We start from the raw sequence: 20,583 nt of genomic DNA on the forward strand, positions 1-20,583 counted from the left end.
AGACAACATGTTTGAATTCATGCTAACTGCCCCCTTGACGTCAGTCTATCCATTATGTAGCAGCTTTTTTTTTTTGTCTGTTTACATTTTGATATTTTATTCTGATAGTGGATGCATTTCTGGAACTAAGGGCGAGCGCACCCATTGTACAGTACCAAGGTGAATACCAAGTGAAGGCGGTAGTGAATAATGTTACCACACGTATCATATTAACCACTGCAGGTCCCACAAACAATTAAACAGGGCCAACAAAAAGGACTAATTCTCAAATTTACTTTAGGTGTTCATAGCTAAGATATGATGATGCATTTTTGATTACACTTTGTTGTATATATATGTTTTCCGACATGAAATCCGATTTGTTTGGGACATATTCCCTTTTACAGTGATCGGACCTGTGACATTGCCCTTATTTGGGCCAGTCTCCAAACCATTACACCACCCTACAATCTCCAAAACACTCCCTTAAAGCAGCTCTAAGCCCAAAGCCCAAAGAAGGGAGCAATGTAATCCCCCACTCTTACAACTGAGCTTCTCCATGGACTCCCATCTCATCTAGAAAACTGACCCAGGATTTATTAGTAAATATATCTAAATTGGTTATATTCACTCAGGGTGAAACCTTTTTATAACTAATGTGGGTCACAGTCTACTGACTTTGATCTGCCATCAATTCAAAGCAATGGATTTTCCATGAGAGTGATTAAGAAGGCAGATATGTTTCTTCTCAGCTCTCTCCGATAAGAGCTGTTTGCCTGCTCATGTTGACTGACTGACTATGCAGTGCCAGTTGTGTATTTCCTGGTGGCCGTACACTTCGGAGTCTTACGGGATAATGGATAATACCTACATATCCAAACAAAACGGAGGACACTCGAATCTCAGCAGACTTCTATTGCTGCTGTTTCTGGCAGGTAATATAAGGATTTTCCTTTTGACAAAAATACCAGTGGCGGAGACACTTTTTTTGTTGAGATATTAAGGTCTTTTGGCACAGTGTATGAGTGCTGCCATACTGATTTATGATACTAGGAACACTCCTAACTTTGTGTATATTACCTGTTATAAATGTGACAGACCGTGATATACAGTATGATTAAGCAGTTCTTGTACTTTACATTTACATTTAAGGTTTTTACTCCACTAAATATATTTTGGGTTGGGATTGTTTAGTCAAAATAATATTTCCAAGGGCAAGAGTGAAGTCTGATGTTTGATACCACATGCTGTTTTAAATAATGATATATGTTGTCATTGACTGTGTAGGCCTCCAGCCAGTACTGTGTACGGATGGAGAGAACCCTCAACAAGATGATGATGATGATAAGGGTAACTGATTTTACATAAAACAATAAAACGTATATTAAAGGTGACATCTGTATCATCTTGCACATCCAGCAGCTATAAAATTCACTTTAATATTTGGTATGATGACTGTAAAGAAATGTGAACTCAGTCTCTAAAGTATAGTGGTAATTGTGAGTGTTGACATTTTCAGAAGGACTGAAAATCAACTGTTCAATTGTCAGTCCGGACTACGTGACTGTGGGCGTGCCGAGCAGCGTCGAGTGTGATTCCGACTGCACTGAATGTATCTATTCTATGTCTTTGGATGGGCAGAGTGCCCAGGGTCAGGGCAATGTGCTAGCCTTCACTGTTAACAGTTGGCTGGAGGCCTTAACTGTGACATGCACAGCCACAGATGAGCAAACAGGGCTGACTGCGACAACAACAAAGCAACTGCAAGTGTTGGGTAAGTGATATCGGATTTGTTTTATTTTAAGATGAGGTATTAGCGTTGGTGTATGAAAAAAGTTGTACCATGGCTTTCAGAATAATTGGCCTATGTTCACGTCTTTTTCTTTTCTCACCTCAGCTGGACCTGCCAACGTTTCCATCACAGGTCCTGATTTGATGAATCCAGCGGTGAGCCACACCTACAGTTGCCATGCCTACTGTCGGCCATCTTGCAACTATGCCTGGAGGACGGATAAAGGCCCGTGGATTTGTGGTCAGGGGAATGTTATTTCTATCACTCCTAAGGAGATGGACAAGTCCAAACTTCTCATCTGCAAAGCCACCAATAGTGTGTCTGGGCTGTTTGTTGCTGCTACTCGAAACGTAGCTGTGATAAGTGAGTCAAGAGTCAAATGATTTTATTAATAAAAGAGGGGCCCATATTCCTAGCTATGCGCCTGCGTGTTGATGTTACCGTCCAGTTTTAACCATTAAAAATACACTTATTGGTTTTCTTGCCAAGACTTAGATTATTAGATTGATACCACTCTCGTGTCAGTATGATGAATATGAAGCTACAGCCAGGAGATGGCTAGCTTAGCTTAGCATAAGGACTGAAAACAGGGAGAAGCAGCTAGCCTGCATCTGTCCAAAGGTAACAAAATCCGCCTACCTGCTTAGTAATTGACATGTTTTATCCTGTCTATTGTCTGTTTCTTGGCTGGGAGCAGTGACTTCCTGGCATCTCTGCTAGTTGCCTGGCAACCTCACAGTGATGGCAAGACTATTTTTCATACATATTAAACAAACAAGACGTGTTAATTGGTGAGCTTTAGAGGTGCTGGTAGGCAGATTTTGTTACCTTTGGACAGAGCCAGGCTAGCTGTTTCCAGGTTTTATGCTAAGCTAACCGGCTGCTAACAGTAGCTTCATATTTACCAAATGAGAGTGGTACCAATCCTATAGTTCAGCGAACATGCCTTTAACTAATTAGCAATGTTTCTTTGTTTTTGATGAGATTGAGTGAAAAAAGCTTAATTGCCTGCCAACAGTGCTGGACCTCCAGTATGACTTCCTGAATGAGCATTACATTTGCATTTTTTAAAATCAAGTACAGTTCACAAGCTTTTTCTCAGTAATGATCTATCCTCACTATGTTTCCTCCAGCTGGTCCATCAGAGGTTCAGATCAAAGGCCCCGACAGGATAGAAATTGCTGAAAAGCATACGTTTGTGTGTACTGCTGAATGTCTGCCTTCTTGCCGCTACGTTTCGTCTGTGGACAGTCAGACCGTGAGGGGCAACGTGATCGAGATGACAGTGGACCATCCGCTTAAATCTGTCACTCTCAAGTGTGAGGCGCAAAACACTGCTTCAAGGAAGACAGCTACAGCCTTGAAGATTGTACATATAACAGGTAGATGAGCCTTAAAATGCTTTAATATGCACAATCTTACATCAGCAGCGCTGTCTGCTGTTGTTTGACCTGCCTTGGTTTCCTTTTTCTTGTGTTCAGGGCCAAATCGCAACCTGTCCACTCGTCCTGACGAGACCTCAGCTGTGTTGCTGCTGGCCTTCATCATTTCTACTGTTTTCGCACTGTGATCGCACTACACACAGGTGAGGCACACTTACTATAGCATGGGAGGATTATGATCCCAGAATGATTTGGCTGCTTTTTAAATTGTATGGTTCTATTATTAATATTATTATTTAGCTGTAATAGCAGGTACAGACTTATTATTATCTCTTTGTCTCTGTCTGTCAGATCCTTCCACGTCCTGCGAGTGAATTTGTGGTTGCTGAATTGTGGGGAATGAATGACTCATGTGCCTGTGATCTCACGCTGCACATGATTCTTCATTCCTCAGATGTTGACGGTGGGCTGAACCCTGTTTGGAGAAGCACTTCAACATTAAAGTGTGCAGGAGGGAGTGTGCACATGTAATGTCAGAATGTGTTGACTTGTGAAAATATTTGTAAGATACATTAGAAATGTTGAAAACTGTGTAAATAAAATGCACTGATGACTTTGACCTCAAGACTCTTCAGTTACTTGCAATAAAGTCTTAGATGAATCCAAATTGTCCACACCTGTGAACCAGAAAACAGGTGTTTTCTGCTCAGGTTGTTGGGTGGAGCTATGCTGGAAATGACCAAAAGTCACTAAACCTAATGAAATAATAAAAATCATGAAGCTGTAATTAGTTCCACTCTAACAAGAGCAATAAAACTGACAGGAGAGTGATAATCAATAGTCAATAAAGCATTGTTTGTACACAACCAAACCCTTGTGAGGATATCAGATTGATTCGATGGTCTTAGTTCTGCCTTGGCTCCACCTGCAGGTTGGATGGTGATGGTACACCACTGAGGTCTGTCTTTAACCAAAATTGAAGTAATTATCCGTAAATGTGTTTACGTATAGAAAAGAACTCGCTGTGTGCTGCCATCTGTTCCTTTGGCAGCCATAAGACAGACCCTCCATAAAGCAGAGTAACTCAAAAGTCAAAACTACATGCCAAAACAAAATATGGATTGAAAACAAAAATAAATGGAAAAAGGAGGAGACGTTAGAGGGAGACACAGGTGGTATCACACACCTAACGAGTAGCTCATTTCCAACCAGATGAAGCGCATTTAGAAAGACCTTATGATGTTTACACCCTCAAGGGAAATTCTCTGAAAATGTGTTATGTAAATGTTCCTATTCCACACACTTCAGGAGTTTCATGTTTGCTGTAATCCCTCATAGCAGTGACAGTTAACGGTCACACCCAGGGTTCATATCAGTCCACTGGCAAACACTTTCCGAGAAGTGCTTCACTGTGGCTTGTACACCTTCATGCTTCATGATTTAAAAAAAAATCACTGGCACTATTTTTGAAGGGGATGTGATCGTGAAGGAGGGGAAGGAGCTCTCAAGACTTGTACTCATTGTGACAGTAATTTAAATATTAATCAAATCAGAGCTCCTGAGCAGTTAATTTCACTCCAAATATAACTAATAATAAAATGACTTTTTTTTTTACCTTCTTAGCAGATTTTATCATACCACATATCTAGCAATTTATGCCCCAAAATGTCCTGTATTTCCAAATAGTTATTTTACTAACTAGAAATCAAATCTTTGGTAGCTTCCTCATTGTGTTCCTGAAGGCAACAAAAAGAATCGAATGGATAAAATCATTACATATACCTTTTTTCTTTTTTTTTTTTTTTTTAAATAATCCCTTCCATCAATTCCGTCAATCAAACATCTTCAACACATGTTCAAATCTCACTTGTTTAAAGCTGCTATAATCAGTATTTTTATACTAACGATATATCAAATGACAATATGAAAACAGTGAGACAACGCGAAAGGTGTCGCTCGTAGTGATGAACCTACAGGGAATTATCACCTGAATCTGCAGCTAACCTCGGCTTTACAGAGCTTCATAGTGAGTTTCAGCTCCTTGTTTAGCTGTCTGGCCCACAACTTGTTGTTTTGGTTCACGCTCACCTCTGTCATAGCGTCATCTTTGACCGCAGAAGGCAGCTGTTTTCAGAGAAAAAGCTTTAAAAACCCACAACAGAGCTGAAAGTAGAGTGAATATTGGACTTACATTTGCCAGGTGGCCACAAACACAACTCCATATGAATGCTTATGTTGCTCCATGTATGCTGGATGTGTAAATAAGCAACTGTTTGCTAACAAGTTTGCCAAGTTGTTTCTGCTGCCCCCAAATGGCCAAAAAAAGTTATTTGCATAATGTCGCTATATGTATTCAAAATGTCTTAAAATCCTTCTTCAACAGAAAATATATCACAGTAAAAACAAAGTGGACCTAAAATGTAGTAATGAAAAATCTAAAGCTCACACAATGGCCCTGAATTGCAATCAATCAAAAGTTCCAGACTTTGTATCAGTGCAACTGGGTGCACCTGGCCGCTCCATCAGACTGCAGCCTGCATTTAAGATCCACGTCTCACTCAGTCGCTGGCTCTCCCCCCTTGCACCACATGGTTTCTTTTGTTTGGTTTGTTTTAGTTGTACCTCTCTTTATTTTAAACCACACAGCACTGCACTCTCACACACTCTCCAACTTCTGATTGCCCATTTCATTCATTTATTAAATAAGTGAGTGTCCCCCCCCCCCCCCCCCCATCTTGTCATGGCCTAAGAGCCGGGTCGTGACACACGCTGTAGAGCTGTTGACAAAAGGTAAATACATTAACGGGACCACAAACAAAGAAAACAATATCATATCCTGCAGGCGGCTCGAGCTGTATTCTATCAAGATGTTGTGATAGATTGAGTTTTAAATCTTTACATCTGCAGTCACAGGCAGATAGAGAGCCACATTATCTGACCTGGATTAACTCTGCGGGCACAAAAGAAACAACCACAACCCTCAGAAGACAAAAACCACATGGGTCCACACAGCCCAGCTGATAACCAACAAGTTTGCCAGGAACATTAAGTCATTTGTTGTCTGTGTTTTGTGTGAGCGGGTGATAACAGTGGGCAAGGCCTTTCCCCCCATGCATTTATAAGAGTGTGGCTAGTTATAAGAGTGTGGATAGTAGTTCAGACTGTCTGCAGCACCATGGTTCATCACTCAGCCTGTCTGCTGCTGCTGCTGCTGCTGCTCACCTGCCTGGCAGGTAAGATGCTGCCATAATCGGCTGGAGTTTTGATTTGATTTGCAGTGTTTTATGAGCTGCCAGAAAAGGAATTGTGTTCATTTATTCTCTTTTCTCATATCCAAGGTTTTTCTGCCAGTGAAACTGAGCAAGGTGGAACCATAAGGGAAAGCTCATGTAAGATCCTTTAGATTCTGATTCTTACCCATCACTTTATTCATAATATTTTCAAGTGTTTCATGTTCTTTGCTCTTTCCTGATTCTCGTATTGTGCTGTTATTCATTGGCCTCAATTTCCTCATGAGATGAATAATTTTTTAATTGGGTAACCTTGTAGAAATCTTGTCTGTTCTACACCCCCCCTGCAGACGGGCCCTCCTCGGTGGTGATCACTGGGGTCGACATAGTGACAGTGGGAATCCTATATGGTTTCCAGTGCTCGGCCAACTGCAACCCGGGCTGCCAGTACAGCTGGACCAGGGGCAATGTGACCTCTCAGGGCTCCGAGCTGAGCCTGCAGCTCCTGCACATAGTGCCAACACAGACCCTGACCTGCACAGTGGTCAACCCGGCAACAGGGGAGTCAGTCACAGTCCAAAAGAAGCTGCAAGTGACGGGTATGAATGAGCCACGTGAATTCAGATTCATCAGTTCCCTCAGCAGTGCTTCCTTCACCTAAATTTGTTTCCAAACTTTTCAGCTGGGCCGTCAAACATACAGATCAGAGGTCCCCCCAGTCTGATTGTTGGTGCTGCGTCCACCTTCACCTGCTCGGCTACGTGCTACCCCTCCTGCAGCTACTCATGGACAGTTGTGGTGGATGAGGAGACATTCAGCACTGCACAGGGCAACACCATCTCTGTCACTCCAGTTGCCAGTACCGTCGCCTCTGAAACCCTGATCTGTGTGGCTGAGGATACCGTCTCACATCTCTTCATATCTACGGCCCTGTTGGTGTGGGTGGCGAGTACGTGAAGAGCCTCTAAATGAGAATTAACGATCAATAAGTTGTAACAAAAAGCGACAAAATTTGAAAAGAAAAATCAACCCAACTGGGTACACAGCATGAAGGAAATGTGTGTGCTTACTGTTAAAAGCATGGTTTGATTTAAAATTTAAATTTCTGTAACCGGTCTCGCATATCACACTGTGATTTCGATTTGGCAGCCACTTCAGATTACATTTGGATTGCACTTCTGTGTTTTAATTACCATTATGTTATCATAATACTTAGCTAAAGATATACATTTGGATGAGATTAAAGCCTGATTTGTTACATTTTGAAAGAAGAAATAACCTCCTCTTACAAATAATAATAATAATAAACTTTATACTATGGGTGAACCAGGATGAAAACATGTCAGGCAAAATACAAATAATGCAAAATTAAAATGGAATAAAATATCCAACAATGATATAAGAATCCTGATAATAAAACAGATGAGACATCGCTCTTAAGAAGCTAGTGCACGGACTTTGTGTTGGCATCATTTCGTCAAAGATACTGATAAACTAAAAATAAGCTTCCATGCTCAAGAACAATTTGCACCTCACTAGAAGACAACGTTGTCGATTCCAGCTTGTTGTCTCATTCATGGATGCATAATAACATCTTATCCCACTTGCTCCCAGTTCATTTGCTTGAGGATGTCTTTAAAGCAACAGACTGAAGAGAAATGAGGGGAAACTCATTGTGCCATTATCCTGTAATTGCCACTAGTGGCCAAAAGTTACATACGTGTAAGGCTTGCGTCAAATCATCTCTGACTGACCTAAACTCCCCTACTAGATTATTTGCAGATGATGTAACTTTGTGAAATGAGCACAACACACTCAAACGTCTTTTCCTCAAACTCCTCATTCAGGCTTATCTGACATCAGCATTGCGGGCGACAGTACAGTGACGATGGGGAAACAGTACACGTTCACCTGCTTGGTCGTGTGCATTCCGACCTGCACCATCACGTGGAGGTACAGTGGGAAGACCTTCCAGGGTGACCAAATCCACATCCCCATCTTGCATCAGGGGAGCAGGTCCAACTTTGAAAGTCACCTGAAGATCACTGTTAGTGACTCCTCTAAATCTGAGCCTCTGACCTGCGAGGCGACAAACACTGCCTCTCACGCCACCATCACCGCCACTATGAACCTCACAGTAATCGGTGAGTTTGGGGTATTGCTCCCACCTGATTTTTGAATAAAAAAAATGGAATGAGGTACAAGAAACTAATCTCATCATGTCTTTCATGTTTGGCGTTTCGAATGTTCTCTCTGAGCAGACCCCATCTCAGTGCTTCCCACCTCTCAGGCCCTGCCAGTGGCCGGCAAGTCCTTCTCTCTGCGTTGTGCTGGCCCTCAGAACCCAGCCTCCATCACATGGCTGAAGAGCAAACACTCGATGCCAGGCAGTAAAAGAGTGCATTTCTCCCCTGGTAACATCACGATGACCTTCAGTCCTCTTCTGCAGGAAGATGATGGTTTATACCAATGTGTGGCGGCAGAGGGGGGGACACCCATCCAGTCTGTCGCCTACAAGATGCAAGTAAACTGTAAGGATGCTACAGTCACCAACTAACTAAAATGTCTTAAAGTAATTATAAACCTTTCCCTGGGCGCAAAGGTCCATTCATCTGCATTTCATCTGAATCATAATGTAAATCTATGTGCACTCCACATATGAGTAATAGTTTGCACTTCTTCTTCTTCTTTACTTAGTAAAAGAATCTTTATAGTAAATGAATGGCATTTTTAAAGAGGCCTATCTGCCCATCCATCTGTTCTACCTCCACCTGCAGACGGGCCGTCCTCAGTGGTGATCAGTGGGGTCGACACAGTGTCTGTGGGAATACCGTATGGCTTCCAGTGTTCAGCCAGCTGCTACCCGCCATGCCAGTTCATCTGGACCAGGGGTAATGTGACCTCTCAGGGCCCGGAGCTGCGCTTGCAGCTCGGGGTGCTGCAGCCGACGCAGAGCCTGACCTGCACGGCCGTCAATCCTGCTACAGGAGCATCAGTCACTGCCCATAAGACGCTGCAAATGACAGGTAATGATGAGAGAAAAATGTCATTTGAGCTTATTTTTTAGGAGCAATACCTTCAACCGAATCTATTTCCAACTTTTCAGCCGGACCATCAAATATACACATCAGCGGTCCGGCCTTTCTGACTGCAGGAGCTGCATCCAACTTCACCTGCTCAGCTGACTGCTACCCCTCCTGCAGCTACACCTGGACTGTTGACTGGGATGAGGACATGTTCAGTACCGCACAAGGCAACACCATTTCAGTCACTCCCCCTGCCGATACTGTCGCCTCTGAAACTCTGATCTGTGTGGCTCAGAACAGCGCCTCACATCTCCACATCTCCTCGTCTCTGCCGCTGAGGGTGGCAGGTATGTGAAGGAGCTTCACCTCGACGTGAGAATTAACAGTCTTTCAGAGTCTGACTTGGCTTGTATTTGTGGTCTCTTTCAGATGGACCACAGAATGTGATCATTTCAGGACCAGAGTCTCTTGAAATTGGGGTCACGGCGAGCTTTAAGTGCTCAGCCGAGTGCACTCCTGCCTGCAGCTTCACATGGACCCTGTATGGGAAAACTATGACAGGCAGTGCCATTGATGTCACTGTGGACCACCACGTTTCCAAAGAGTCCATCAGCTGCCGGGCTGAGAACATGGTCACTGGGAAGACGGCGGCGGTCAACGAGACGCTTGGTGTCTCAGGTAGGCCGTTGTTGGAGGTCTGAGTGTGTTTAGTTTACAGCTGTTCATATCTGTTCTGTATCTCATTGATGTGCTCTTCACTGCAGATCCTCACTGGTGTGGATGCTGAGACACTGGAAGAACGGCACTCTGCTCTGTGCACAAACAAATAGTTTGGAAATCTTTTTCTTATTAATGACACTTATTGTATGTGTGTGGCTATATTTGCTCAAGCATTGTGTGTACTCTGACTGCCCTGCCTTTTGCACAAAGCATGCTGGGACAGGTTCCAGCCTCTTTGTGACCCTGAATAAGATTAGACCGATATAGAGAAAGGATGTATGGATTGTGTGCTTGGGTAATACGTTTTGGGGTTTTAATTACACAAGGTTAATCTCATTTTCTTTCATGATGTATGCCCATTTGTCTTGCCAAACAATATGCACCATTATACTTAATAAACAATGAACTGCTCTACTTCTGCTGTTGACACTGCTCATTCATCACCCATGTGACACGTCTGAGATTAAGTAATGCTGGGTTATAAACTGTTTTACTTCTGTAGATACTGACTCAACAATAGTCCACACGCAGATTACAAAATACACCTTTATTTGGAGTTTAGTTTCCTGAAAGCAGACTAGAATCTGTATTTGAAGAACATTTGTGACTTAAACTGAATCCTTAATCTCTCGCACGGTTCTCTACAGTCAAACTGAGCCAAGCTGAAGAATGGCAGGAACATTCAAAGTACTCACAGAGACCAATCCATACCTTAGGTATTGGAAAATTGGAAATTCACACTTCCTGGTAATAGAACATCATTTCTGATTGCATATGTTTATAAACATGTTTAGAAAAGTCATATGCAAGTAAAATTCCTGCATCCTGGATCCCAGCGTCCAAGAGGCCAAGTGTCTCATTGGTGGAACTTTTTTCTAATACGTTTCCATGAAGCTTGAATTCAGCGTTATAAAAAGAGAGATTTTTCAGCATTGCATGCTCACATATCTAAAGAAACAGTTATGCAGTAAATGATCAAACAAAGCTACATTTTTGTAAGTATCATCAATCGCAACATTAACTGGATTCTACACTCCAAGTTTTTATCAGCTTAAACAGTTGCGCCATGGTCAGAATTACAATCTACAATTTGTGAATTTCCAACTTCCAATTTTGAATCTTATGAATAGAGGAAAGATGATGAATTTAATAAAAGTGAATTGAATTAAAGTTTAGTAGTATTAGAATATAACTACACTGTTCAGTTGCCTTTGATGTAAAACTATGTAGCTCTGCGTGTTGAAATTTGAAAATGAACATCCCAGTGTCACACTCCGTACTTCTTCTGTAAGGCTGTGACGGAGGATCCCTCCAGCTCAGCTTGGTGAAGGAAGTCGAACACTTCTTTAAGCACTGGTGGGGGGGGGGGGGGGGGGAGAAAAGCAGCACAGTTATCAATATGATTGAGTGTGATACAGTGAACAGTGCGAGTCATCTGCAGCAGTTCATCAAAGAGACTCAACCTTTCTTCTCCGGGGACGACAGGAACATGACGGCCATGTCGAAGCGCCGCACACTTGCTAGACTCCTGAGGATCTCCAGTGTGACGGCCGGCGATTCGTTCCTGCACAAGACTGATGTTAATGCACAGAATACTACACATGGAACAGAAAACCTGTTTGCGTCTTTTAAAACTCACGTGATATAGAAAGCATGCAGCGTCCTCAGGATCTGATTGAGAATGTCAGGTTCAAGGGAGTGGAGGAAAATGTTTGCGTACGCTTCCGGTTTGATTTGCTGCAACAAACACCAGGCTCAGTTAAAACAAAACAATGCAGGGTAATCTTCACATTTCGGCTGCGTTCCAAGGCGGATTTGTTTCGTGCAATTCCTCGGAGATATTATACTTTGAAAAAGAGTCTGATAAAATGAAGTCATTTTAGTAATCTAGCTTTTCCATCAAATTCAAGATTGCAGATTTAAGCCATATTTGCTGGTAATTTAAATGCAAATGAGATTCAAATTACATCTGTGGAAACCAGACGTGTAAACAGTCAGATCGGTTATCTCTGAACACACAGCTCACCTTCAGATATCTGTAAATCACTTCAGGCTGGTGTCCGATCTTGCGGAGGTCAGCCTCCAGCTGGAAGCTGTTGGTGGGTGGAGGAGGCGGCTCCGTCACTGTCGGGGAGGGGTTGTTTGACGGTGGAGGAGGATGAAGGATTTCCTCCTGCGCTGGTTGTTTGGTCTGTCTGCTAGCGGGGACTCTGGGAAACAGAAGCATAACAAGTGTTTACTGGGAGGGAATAACAGATACCACATTCCACAACATTCAGTACAAATAAAACAACCAGCATCATGAAAGAAGAGGTAGTGCCACTAACTGCTCAGACGAGTGTGAGGGGGCTTCTGCCACCGCCTCTATCTTGATCATCTTGGCGCTGGGCGACGTTGACAGCGGAGAGGATTCGTCCTCAGCCTCCCTCGTCACCTCCTGGATGAAGGACTTAGACCCACCTGAGTCCGCCTCAAGCACTGTCACCTTTCCACTCACCTCCTCAATATCGATCCTCCTCAGAGGTTTCTGAAGAGCATTAACGTTCAATGTCAGTCAAAACAAAGTAAGACTGTTTGTCAATCTTTATACAAAAAGCATCAGATCATTGATCTGAATTCTGGGAAAGACACTATAAAATCTTCAATCTACATTGGGGTCTATACTGCCACCTGCTGGACAAATACTGTTAAAGCAGACAGAAGAACTTCATCCACTCTTTACAAGCGCAAATAGAAAAAAGACAAAATTCACTGACACATTATATTATTATCATTATTGATATTTTCAATATCAGTTACATTTTTTAAAAATAATTTAATCAATCCTTTTGTATAAAATGTTATATCACAACTTCCAAGAGTCTTCAAATAGCTTATTTTCTCCAACAAACAGTTCAAAAACCCAAAAGAATTCAATGTACTATATCAGATGAAGAAAAGCAAGCAGATCTTTCAATTTGTGATTCTGAGTCCAGCAAATGTGTGTATTTTTACTTCATAAAAACTAATGAGAGTGAAAGATTGCCAATATTGTTATAGATTAACTTGATTCAGGATTAAATTCAATCATCTCAACTGCATTTTCCCAATTCCCCAGAACAGTCTTCATTCATTAATTAAAGGATCCTTTCAAATTAAAATACAGCACATTATCATGCAACATCATACATTCAACTTTTGGCTTGAAATGCAGTCAGATCACGTCAGTGTTTTTAGCATCAGACGTCCACAAATATCTGCCGTTACTGCATACGCTGTAGCAAAATGCAGAGACTGTGTTTTCAGTGTTATTAAATGAGGAACTCACAGTTGACCGCAGATGTGTTGGTTTGTCACATGGCTGCACTGTTCTCCTCTGTGTGCTGTCTGCTGTCTGAAGGAGGCCGCTGGAGCCCATGTCCTAACACAACACAATGACATCAAGAAGAGAAGTGAAGTCTGTAGAAGATCAAACCTAATAAAGTCTGACGTGTCCATTAGTCCTCTGTACGTTATGATTATGCCGACTCTCATGGCCAGAGCTTAAAACACAACACAACAAGAACTTCCTTCTCTAAGTACAACATTACAAACAACCAACAGCAAAGAATACAAAGTCTAAACATACAATCTGGAGTTTCTGGAGCTCATTCAGAGCCTGCTTGTTCCCTGGTTCCAGTTTCAACACCTCCTGGAAATCTGGAACGCACACAAAAAAATGGCAATTTCATTTTAAGACGATTCTTTTTGAATAATAAACAAAACTTCTAGACATGACTTATAACTAAACTGTGAAATGGTTTAAAATAGAAAATAGAAATAAAATAGTAGCAACGCAGATTATCTAAAAGAATACAGCCAGATATGTGACAGCTTTGTGGTCTACCAGGTGTTACAGACAAAATGTAGTTGTTGCTGTTTGCCTTTGGACAGTGTTCTATACAGCACCTTGTTTGGCCTCCTCCAGTTTCCCTAAAGCCACTCTGGCGGTGGCACGACGGGCGAAAGCCTTGGAGTAGGTACTGTCCAGGAAAATGGCTTTGGTGCAGTCCTCCTCTGCCTCCTTATGCCTGCAGCAAACAGAGGACAAAAGTTTTATCTTCTCTTCTTTTCACTCTAACAAAAAAAATGTGCGGGAGAAATAAATGCTTGCGCTTACTTCTCCAGCTTGAGGAAGGCCATGGCTCTGTTGGCGGGCAGTAGGACGTTCATGCCGTCTGCCTCCATGCCTCTGCTGTAGCACTCAACAGCCACTTCGTACTTCCCCTCTTTGAAATAAGCATTCCCCTGAAAGGCACATTCAGAAATATTTCCAAATTTGTTGCCCCTGAAGGTCACCATTCTCTCCTAATGTCAGTTGAAATTGCACTTCGTTGACATGCAGTGAGCCACACACTATAAGATTCTGTGAGTAATATGGGAATTAAAACAGATTAATCCTTTTTTTACAAAAATGTCTACAACGTTAGAATTACTCTTCACATGGATGTTTGGGCACATTTTTAATTTACCAGCCTCTGACATGTGAGCTGACGAGTCCAACTGGGACACTGCAGTGACAAACCACAGCAAAGCTTACTCTGTCTTTTTGTATAACCGCCTCCTGTCGCCTCTGCTGTTCCTCCATCAGCCTCTGCTGTTCAGGGTCCACTGTGGGAGCCTCCTGTGGCTGTGTGGGCTCACTCGGTACGGCCGGTGCCTGATGTCCGAGACTCTGAAACCAGCCATGGAAATAAAAGTAAATAAAAGAGAAGAAGAAAGGAGGCTAACCCCAAAATAATCCTTTCACACTTACCTCTTTGATTTTTTCCACTTCACTCTGTGCTTCAGCGTTCCCGGGGTCAAGCTTGAGAACCGTTTCATAATCTATTCAGAAACAGATTCATGTTGCTATCTCGGTGCACTCACGTTCAAACACATCTGATCTGATCCTTTAAACAGTGTGTCACCTTCTAATGCAGGTTCATATTTCTTCAGCGCAAACCGTGCAGCCCCTCTTCGTGCATACGCTTTGTAGTAGTTGCTGTCCAGAGCTATCGCCAAGTTGCAGTCGGACTCCGCCACAGCATACCTGCAAGGTGCAAAGTCTTAATGACGTACAAGACTGCATACACATCCACTTTAATGTGTATGCAGTGTACATTTATTGAAAAATATTCTACAGCGCAAGACAGCAGCGACATAATCTATGCCGTTTACTTTTTGAGTCTGCAGAAGGAGGTGGCTCGGTTTGTGGGCAGCACAGGGTTGTAAGGATCCGCATCCATCCCTCTGGTGTAACACTCAATGGCATCGTCGTACTTCCCTTCTTTGAAAAACGTGTTACCCTGAAAACAAAAGTATAATATGATTTAGGGAAAGGGTAATTTCGTCTTCTTTTTAGTTCTTTTTGCAATATTTCTCAACAGTATTTACCCTTTCTTTCTCAGCCAGCGCTTTCTCCTTGTCAACTGCAGCTTCCTCGGAGTCTGACTCATTTGACTCTGCAGGACTTTCCTCCTTATCCATCTCTGCCAGAGCCTTGTCCTGCGACCACAGAAAAATAAATCTTTAGTCAACAACTGCATGACTTCACCGATCATGTTAAGGATATCTAATAGGAATGCATACCACGTCAAACTTGTCCCATGATCGGTAGTCGTATGCTTTAATCTTCGAGCCTTGCTTGGGCTCATCTCCCTTTGCGTCACCGTTGCCTGACGGCTCCTTTTTCGTCTTCTTCCTCTCCCTCATCTTTGTTTTGTAGTCTTTGTTGCGCACAGGTGGGAGCTTCTTCTACAACACAGAGACAAAAAGCTGCTGACACCTGAGGATCATCCAAAACATTACCTGCTCCAGAGATGGAGGGGTGTCCACAGCAGGGACAGACCTGGACCTCCTTAAGTCCTCCCGTCCTCAGCTCCTCGTCCTTCTTCTTTACGTCTGTCTCCCAGCTCTCCAGGTCCTTCATAAAGCTGTGCATATCCTCCGCATTTTGACGCATCTGAAGCTGTAGCTCAATGGCTTTGTTTCCCCCGGACATGTTAATCCCTGTGAAACAGACATTTGTTTTGGACAATTCTTAACACTTGTTGCTGTAGTTGTTGTCTTGAAGTCCGTGTTGCAGCCAAGAGGAAAACACGAGAATCACGCCGTCATGCTTTTGAGGTTAACAGCTAGCTAGCTAGCTAGCAGAAATACCAAACCATTAAGAGAAAATAAAGTAAATGGAAGTGACTCTGTAGCTACTCAAACCTTGTAAAGTACCTGGCACTTCTTTCTCCGGCTGAGAGTTACAGTTAAAATGTAGCTGCAGTTAATTTGACTAAATAATACAACAAAATGTGTCGTTATTCATAGGTTTCTGTTTATGTTCGGAGCCATGACAGCCGAGTACCAGCATCCTTTGCGCTACCGATCGTGCGTTGGGCGTAACCAAAGATCGTCTATACGGTCCATATAGAACAGATAACTTACTCCAAAAACCTTTCACTCACTTGACAGTTTGTAAAGGTCCGATATTAACCGACCTAAAGACACACATCACAAAGGTGTCGATTTTATTCTTGGACGATATACATTAATATATTGTATATTGTGGTTCTGTACTTGTAATTACTTGGTACGGGTTTGGAATGAAGTAGGCTAGCCCTCCCCCTCCTAACAAACAAATTGATAAACCAAATAAAATATGCAAAATGTAAACCAAATGTCCACATGAAAGGTGGACATTTGGGCTCATTTGCTTTGTGTAACTGCAATGGGAACGGTCCTCTCTAGGTTTGATGGGTCGGTCTTGGTCTCGGTCCATACATCGCGCTTTGAGTTGACGCCTGCACATTCTGAATAGACGATCTATACCGTATTCTAGTCTACAACAAAACTGCATTGAAAAGTGCGCATTTTGTATTGCTTTTTAAAAAAAATATTATATTAAAGACAATTATATTTCTCGACTTTTTTGTATAAGAGCGATGAAAATCAAATTACAAATAAATATTCCCGTTCATTACCTTTGACCTATAGCTTACCACGTGATTTACAAAACAGTGATAACCTTTCTTGCTAGCTACGGGTAGCTAACCAGGGGAACCTATGCTAACATTTCGATATTGTAGAGAGCCTTTCATACAATGGATCAGACTAAACAAGAGGAGGAATATGGATACGACTTATTCCCGGAGAGGAACACGGGAGAGCACAAGAAGGCATCACTTGGGAGCCTGTTCACTTTCAACCACAAGTGTCGGGTCATGCTACAGCTCGCAATGGAAACTAGTGAGTATCCTAGCTAGCTAGTTACCCTTTTAATGTCATCTCGACAGTGAACATCGGACACCTTGTCTGACTAAGATGTTTCTGTCAAATGTGTTTGTGTTGTGAACGCTTTAACCTCGCTGTCGGAGTAGCAGCAGTTAGCATTTAGCTAATTTAGCTAGCAGTGGTTTCTGTCGGTGAATGCTAACTATATTCAGCTCTAACTGGTTTCTGTGCTTCTCTCAGGTCCCTATGCCAAACTCCTTCTAAGTGCCATGAAAAGTTCAGGATGGTACGTATAATGCTGAAATACGTGTGTTATCACTGTTGACCTTCCACTGTTACATTAACTCTCACATTCCAGCAAGCAACCTGGGACTGTTGACTTGTTTTCACTTCTTAACAGATAATAATCTTGCAAATGCCACTGCTGCTATTACTACTCAAAAATAAATACCGGTATATCCAAATAAACAGTTTGTTGTTAAAAAGTAACAGAATTACTGCATCAAATGAATTAATTATTGATTAATCAAAAGCATGTTTAGAAGCACACCCTTTATATTGCTTAGTGCTAATGAATCTTAATCTCACATTATATTTAATGTGTCCTTTTATCGCTTGTGTAAAGAGCATCTACTACATATATGCAACCAAGTCCTATTTAATATTCCAATTGTCCAACTATTTATGGGCTGTTGCATTAATGCTGTCTCTCATGTGATCATCTCAACCCAAATTAGATTAAAGATCACTGCTTTACTTTGTCCTCTCAACACAGCCAAGTGTTAAAAGAGCGACATTTCTCCTGTGAAGATTGTGACGGGACGGTCAGCGGTGGCTTCGACGCAGCTTCTTCTCAAGTAAGAAAGAGATCTTGGCAGTAATGAAGACAAAGCAGCCTCTGAGGGCTTCCAAAGATTTTGACTGCCCAACGTTAATGAGCTTTGCGTCTGTTTGCAGATCGTTTTGTGTCAGAACAACATCCACCAGCAGTCCCATATGACACGAGTGGTCACACATGAGCTCATTCATTCCTTTGATCACTGTCGGGCCCATGTGGACTGGTTCAACAACTTCAGACATCTGGCTTGTTCTGAGGTGAGCCCCATTGTGTTCAGCACTGGCTGCGTTTATGTGCAAAGGTACTTTACTGAAAATGTAAAAGCAGGTCACGAATATATACTTTCTTAGAAAATGTTAAGTAGTTTCCTAAAACAGCATGGCGCTGTAGTTTTTACCAATTGTCACTTAAACATAAGTGAATACTGCATTTTTGGGGGGGGACTATTTTCAGCAGCGGATTGATACACATTTGGTGCTCTTGGGAAATCACTTGATGATTGCATCCACATCGCATTTTGTCCTCCGACTGCATTGTTTGAATGTTTTGTTGGTACTAAAAAGTAACATTGTAAAATCTGTTCCCTTGTTTTCAGTAAAAAAATATAATTATTTGTGTCATTATTTCAGATTCGGGCAGCTAACCTCAGTGGAGACTGCAGCTTTGTAAATGAAGCTGCCAGATTCAACTTCGGTTTGAATCAGCATCATCAGGTACCTGCGGTGGGATAAATGTAACTTTTACTGGCAGGTTTCAGGTTTGTGTCTCTAATCTAACACTTAGATCATGCTTTTCCTCGGACAGGAGTGCGTCAGAGGCCGTGCCCTTCGCTCCATCCTGGCTGTGAGGAACATTAGCCGAAAGGAGGCGGAGAAAATAGTGGACGAAGTCTTTGACACGTGTTTCAACGACCACGCGCCATTTGGGCGAATCCCGCACGGCCGGAAGGATGCCGACTTTGCCTACAGAGATTACAAGAACAGAGATCGATATTATGCAAACCTTTAGTGTCGTCACATTCTCATTTAACTCCGCGTGACTGGCGGTGGCGCTGACAAGAGCTTGGCAGCATCACGGCCGTGGTCCGCATAAAAGCCTCAACAGAATGACAGTGTGTCGAAAAGGATCATATCCCTTCAGAGGGGATTTTCAGAGAATGATTTGTCCTTGGAATAGGAAAGCAAAGGAAGGAGCTACAGTACATTTCACTTCTACCTTTTGGACACTCATTCTGTATAAAGGGATCGTAAGGAGTGATTTTGCTCTCGAAGTAAAGTATTAGATGAGGCGCTAGTGATTTATTAGTCATTTGTTTTTAGGTGATCTATGGGTGCTTTTATGGAAAAACACAATTTCCTTTGACTGTCCTTTGTTGCCACATTGACCTCCACTAATTTCATGTAAATAGAATGATTGTGTTTAAATTAAACAGAATCAACTTGTGTTTGAATTAAAGTTTGATTCCTCTAAAAAAGTATTATTATTAAGAGTCATTAGTTATTTGTGAGGACAGGAGGGGCTGTTGCGTTTGACCTTGGCACAAAGTGTTTGAATTTCTGACTTGCCAAGGAAGTGTGCATCGCTGATTATAACGCATTTATGTCTAATCCAGGGAGAGGACTCTTTAAATTAACATGTGAGACGAGTAATATGAGTAAAGTGAGAAAAGTTCTTCCACAACAACGCGGTCGACTTTGTTCACATCTGCGACGCCACTGTAAAATGTCACTGCTGACATCTTTATTGGACATTAGCATTTAAAGAATCTCGTATCCCTCCACAGAGATTAATGAGGAAAAAGTTATAAGGGAATTAGCCTCATAATCCCCCCCCCCCCCTCCCTCCCTCCTCCACTTCTGCCTATCTCAAAGACAACACCCTCTGCATCATAATCACAAAGTCACTTGGTGTGTCTGCTGCTGCTGGAGTGTAATATGCCACTTATCTCAACATTCTCCTCTTAAACACCACAAAAACACGAGATGAGCGAGTGGGCTCGAGCAACAAGGCGAGTGGGTGGGATGGGGACGAGCGAAGAAGATTAGGTTAATTTTAGAAGCTTAACGGAGAAAATGACAAACAGCTTCAAGGAAATGGGTTTAATGTGAGACACGCACAAGAAAACAAAAGGAGGGAATGATATTTGGATTTGTGCAATGTCATACACCCAAGTAGGCTAAATAAAGAAGTCATATAAAACAATAGAATTACTGCTGGAATTGTGCACAAATCAAATGCCAGCCACTAAATACATTTGAAACAATAAGATATGCAGAACAAGGTTCTGAATTTGTAAAGTGACTTATTTCGTGCTCTCATACTGAGTTCAGGACAGTAGCCTGGGTTTTAGAAGTCCACATCCTTGTAACAACCCCACATCCACATTTTAGAGAAA

At 42.3% G+C, this 20,583-nt stretch overlaps 2 protein-coding genes across 2 annotated transcripts; one reads left to right on the forward strand and one right to left on the reverse strand.

Moving 5' to 3' along the window:
* Nucleotides 1-10,661: 10,661 nt before the first annotated feature.
* Nucleotides 10,662-16,130, reverse strand: rpap3 (RNA polymerase II associated protein 3). Its single transcript, XM_070929014.1, has 16 exons — nt 15,978-16,130; nt 15,719-15,883; nt 15,524-15,634; nt 15,308-15,435; nt 15,058-15,179; nt 14,904-14,974; nt 14,688-14,822; nt 14,268-14,395; nt 14,057-14,178; nt 13,737-13,807; nt 13,437-13,529; nt 12,457-12,656; nt 12,156-12,339; nt 11,769-11,866; nt 11,593-11,693; nt 10,662-11,482 (listed from the first exon to the last, which is right to left on the reverse strand). The coding sequence occupies exons 1-16, from the start codon at nt 16,128-16,130 to the stop codon at nt 11,397-11,399; spliced, it is 1,968 nt and encodes a 655-aa protein (XP_070785115.1). The 3' UTR covers nt 10,662-11,396.
* Nucleotides 16,131-17,150: 1,020 nt separating this feature from the next.
* On the forward strand, nt 17,151-19,600 carry atp23 (ATP23 metallopeptidase and ATP synthase assembly factor homolog). The gene is made up of 6 exons (XM_070929134.1): nt 17,151-17,365; nt 17,591-17,636; nt 18,126-18,207; nt 18,308-18,445; nt 18,818-18,901; nt 18,993-19,600. Exons 1-6 carry the CDS (start codon nt 17,221-17,223, stop codon nt 19,194-19,196), a joined length of 699 nt encoding a protein of 232 aa, XP_070785235.1. The 5' UTR covers nt 17,151-17,220; the 3' UTR covers nt 19,197-19,600.
* Nucleotides 19,601-20,583: the final 983 nt, after the last annotated feature.

This window comes from Enoplosus armatus, chromosome 22 (assembly GCF_043641665.1).
Source record: "Enoplosus armatus isolate fEnoArm2 chromosome 22, fEnoArm2.hap1, whole genome shotgun sequence".
Lineage (NCBI taxonomy): Eukaryota > Metazoa > Chordata > Actinopteri > Centrarchiformes > Enoplosidae > Enoplosus > Enoplosus armatus.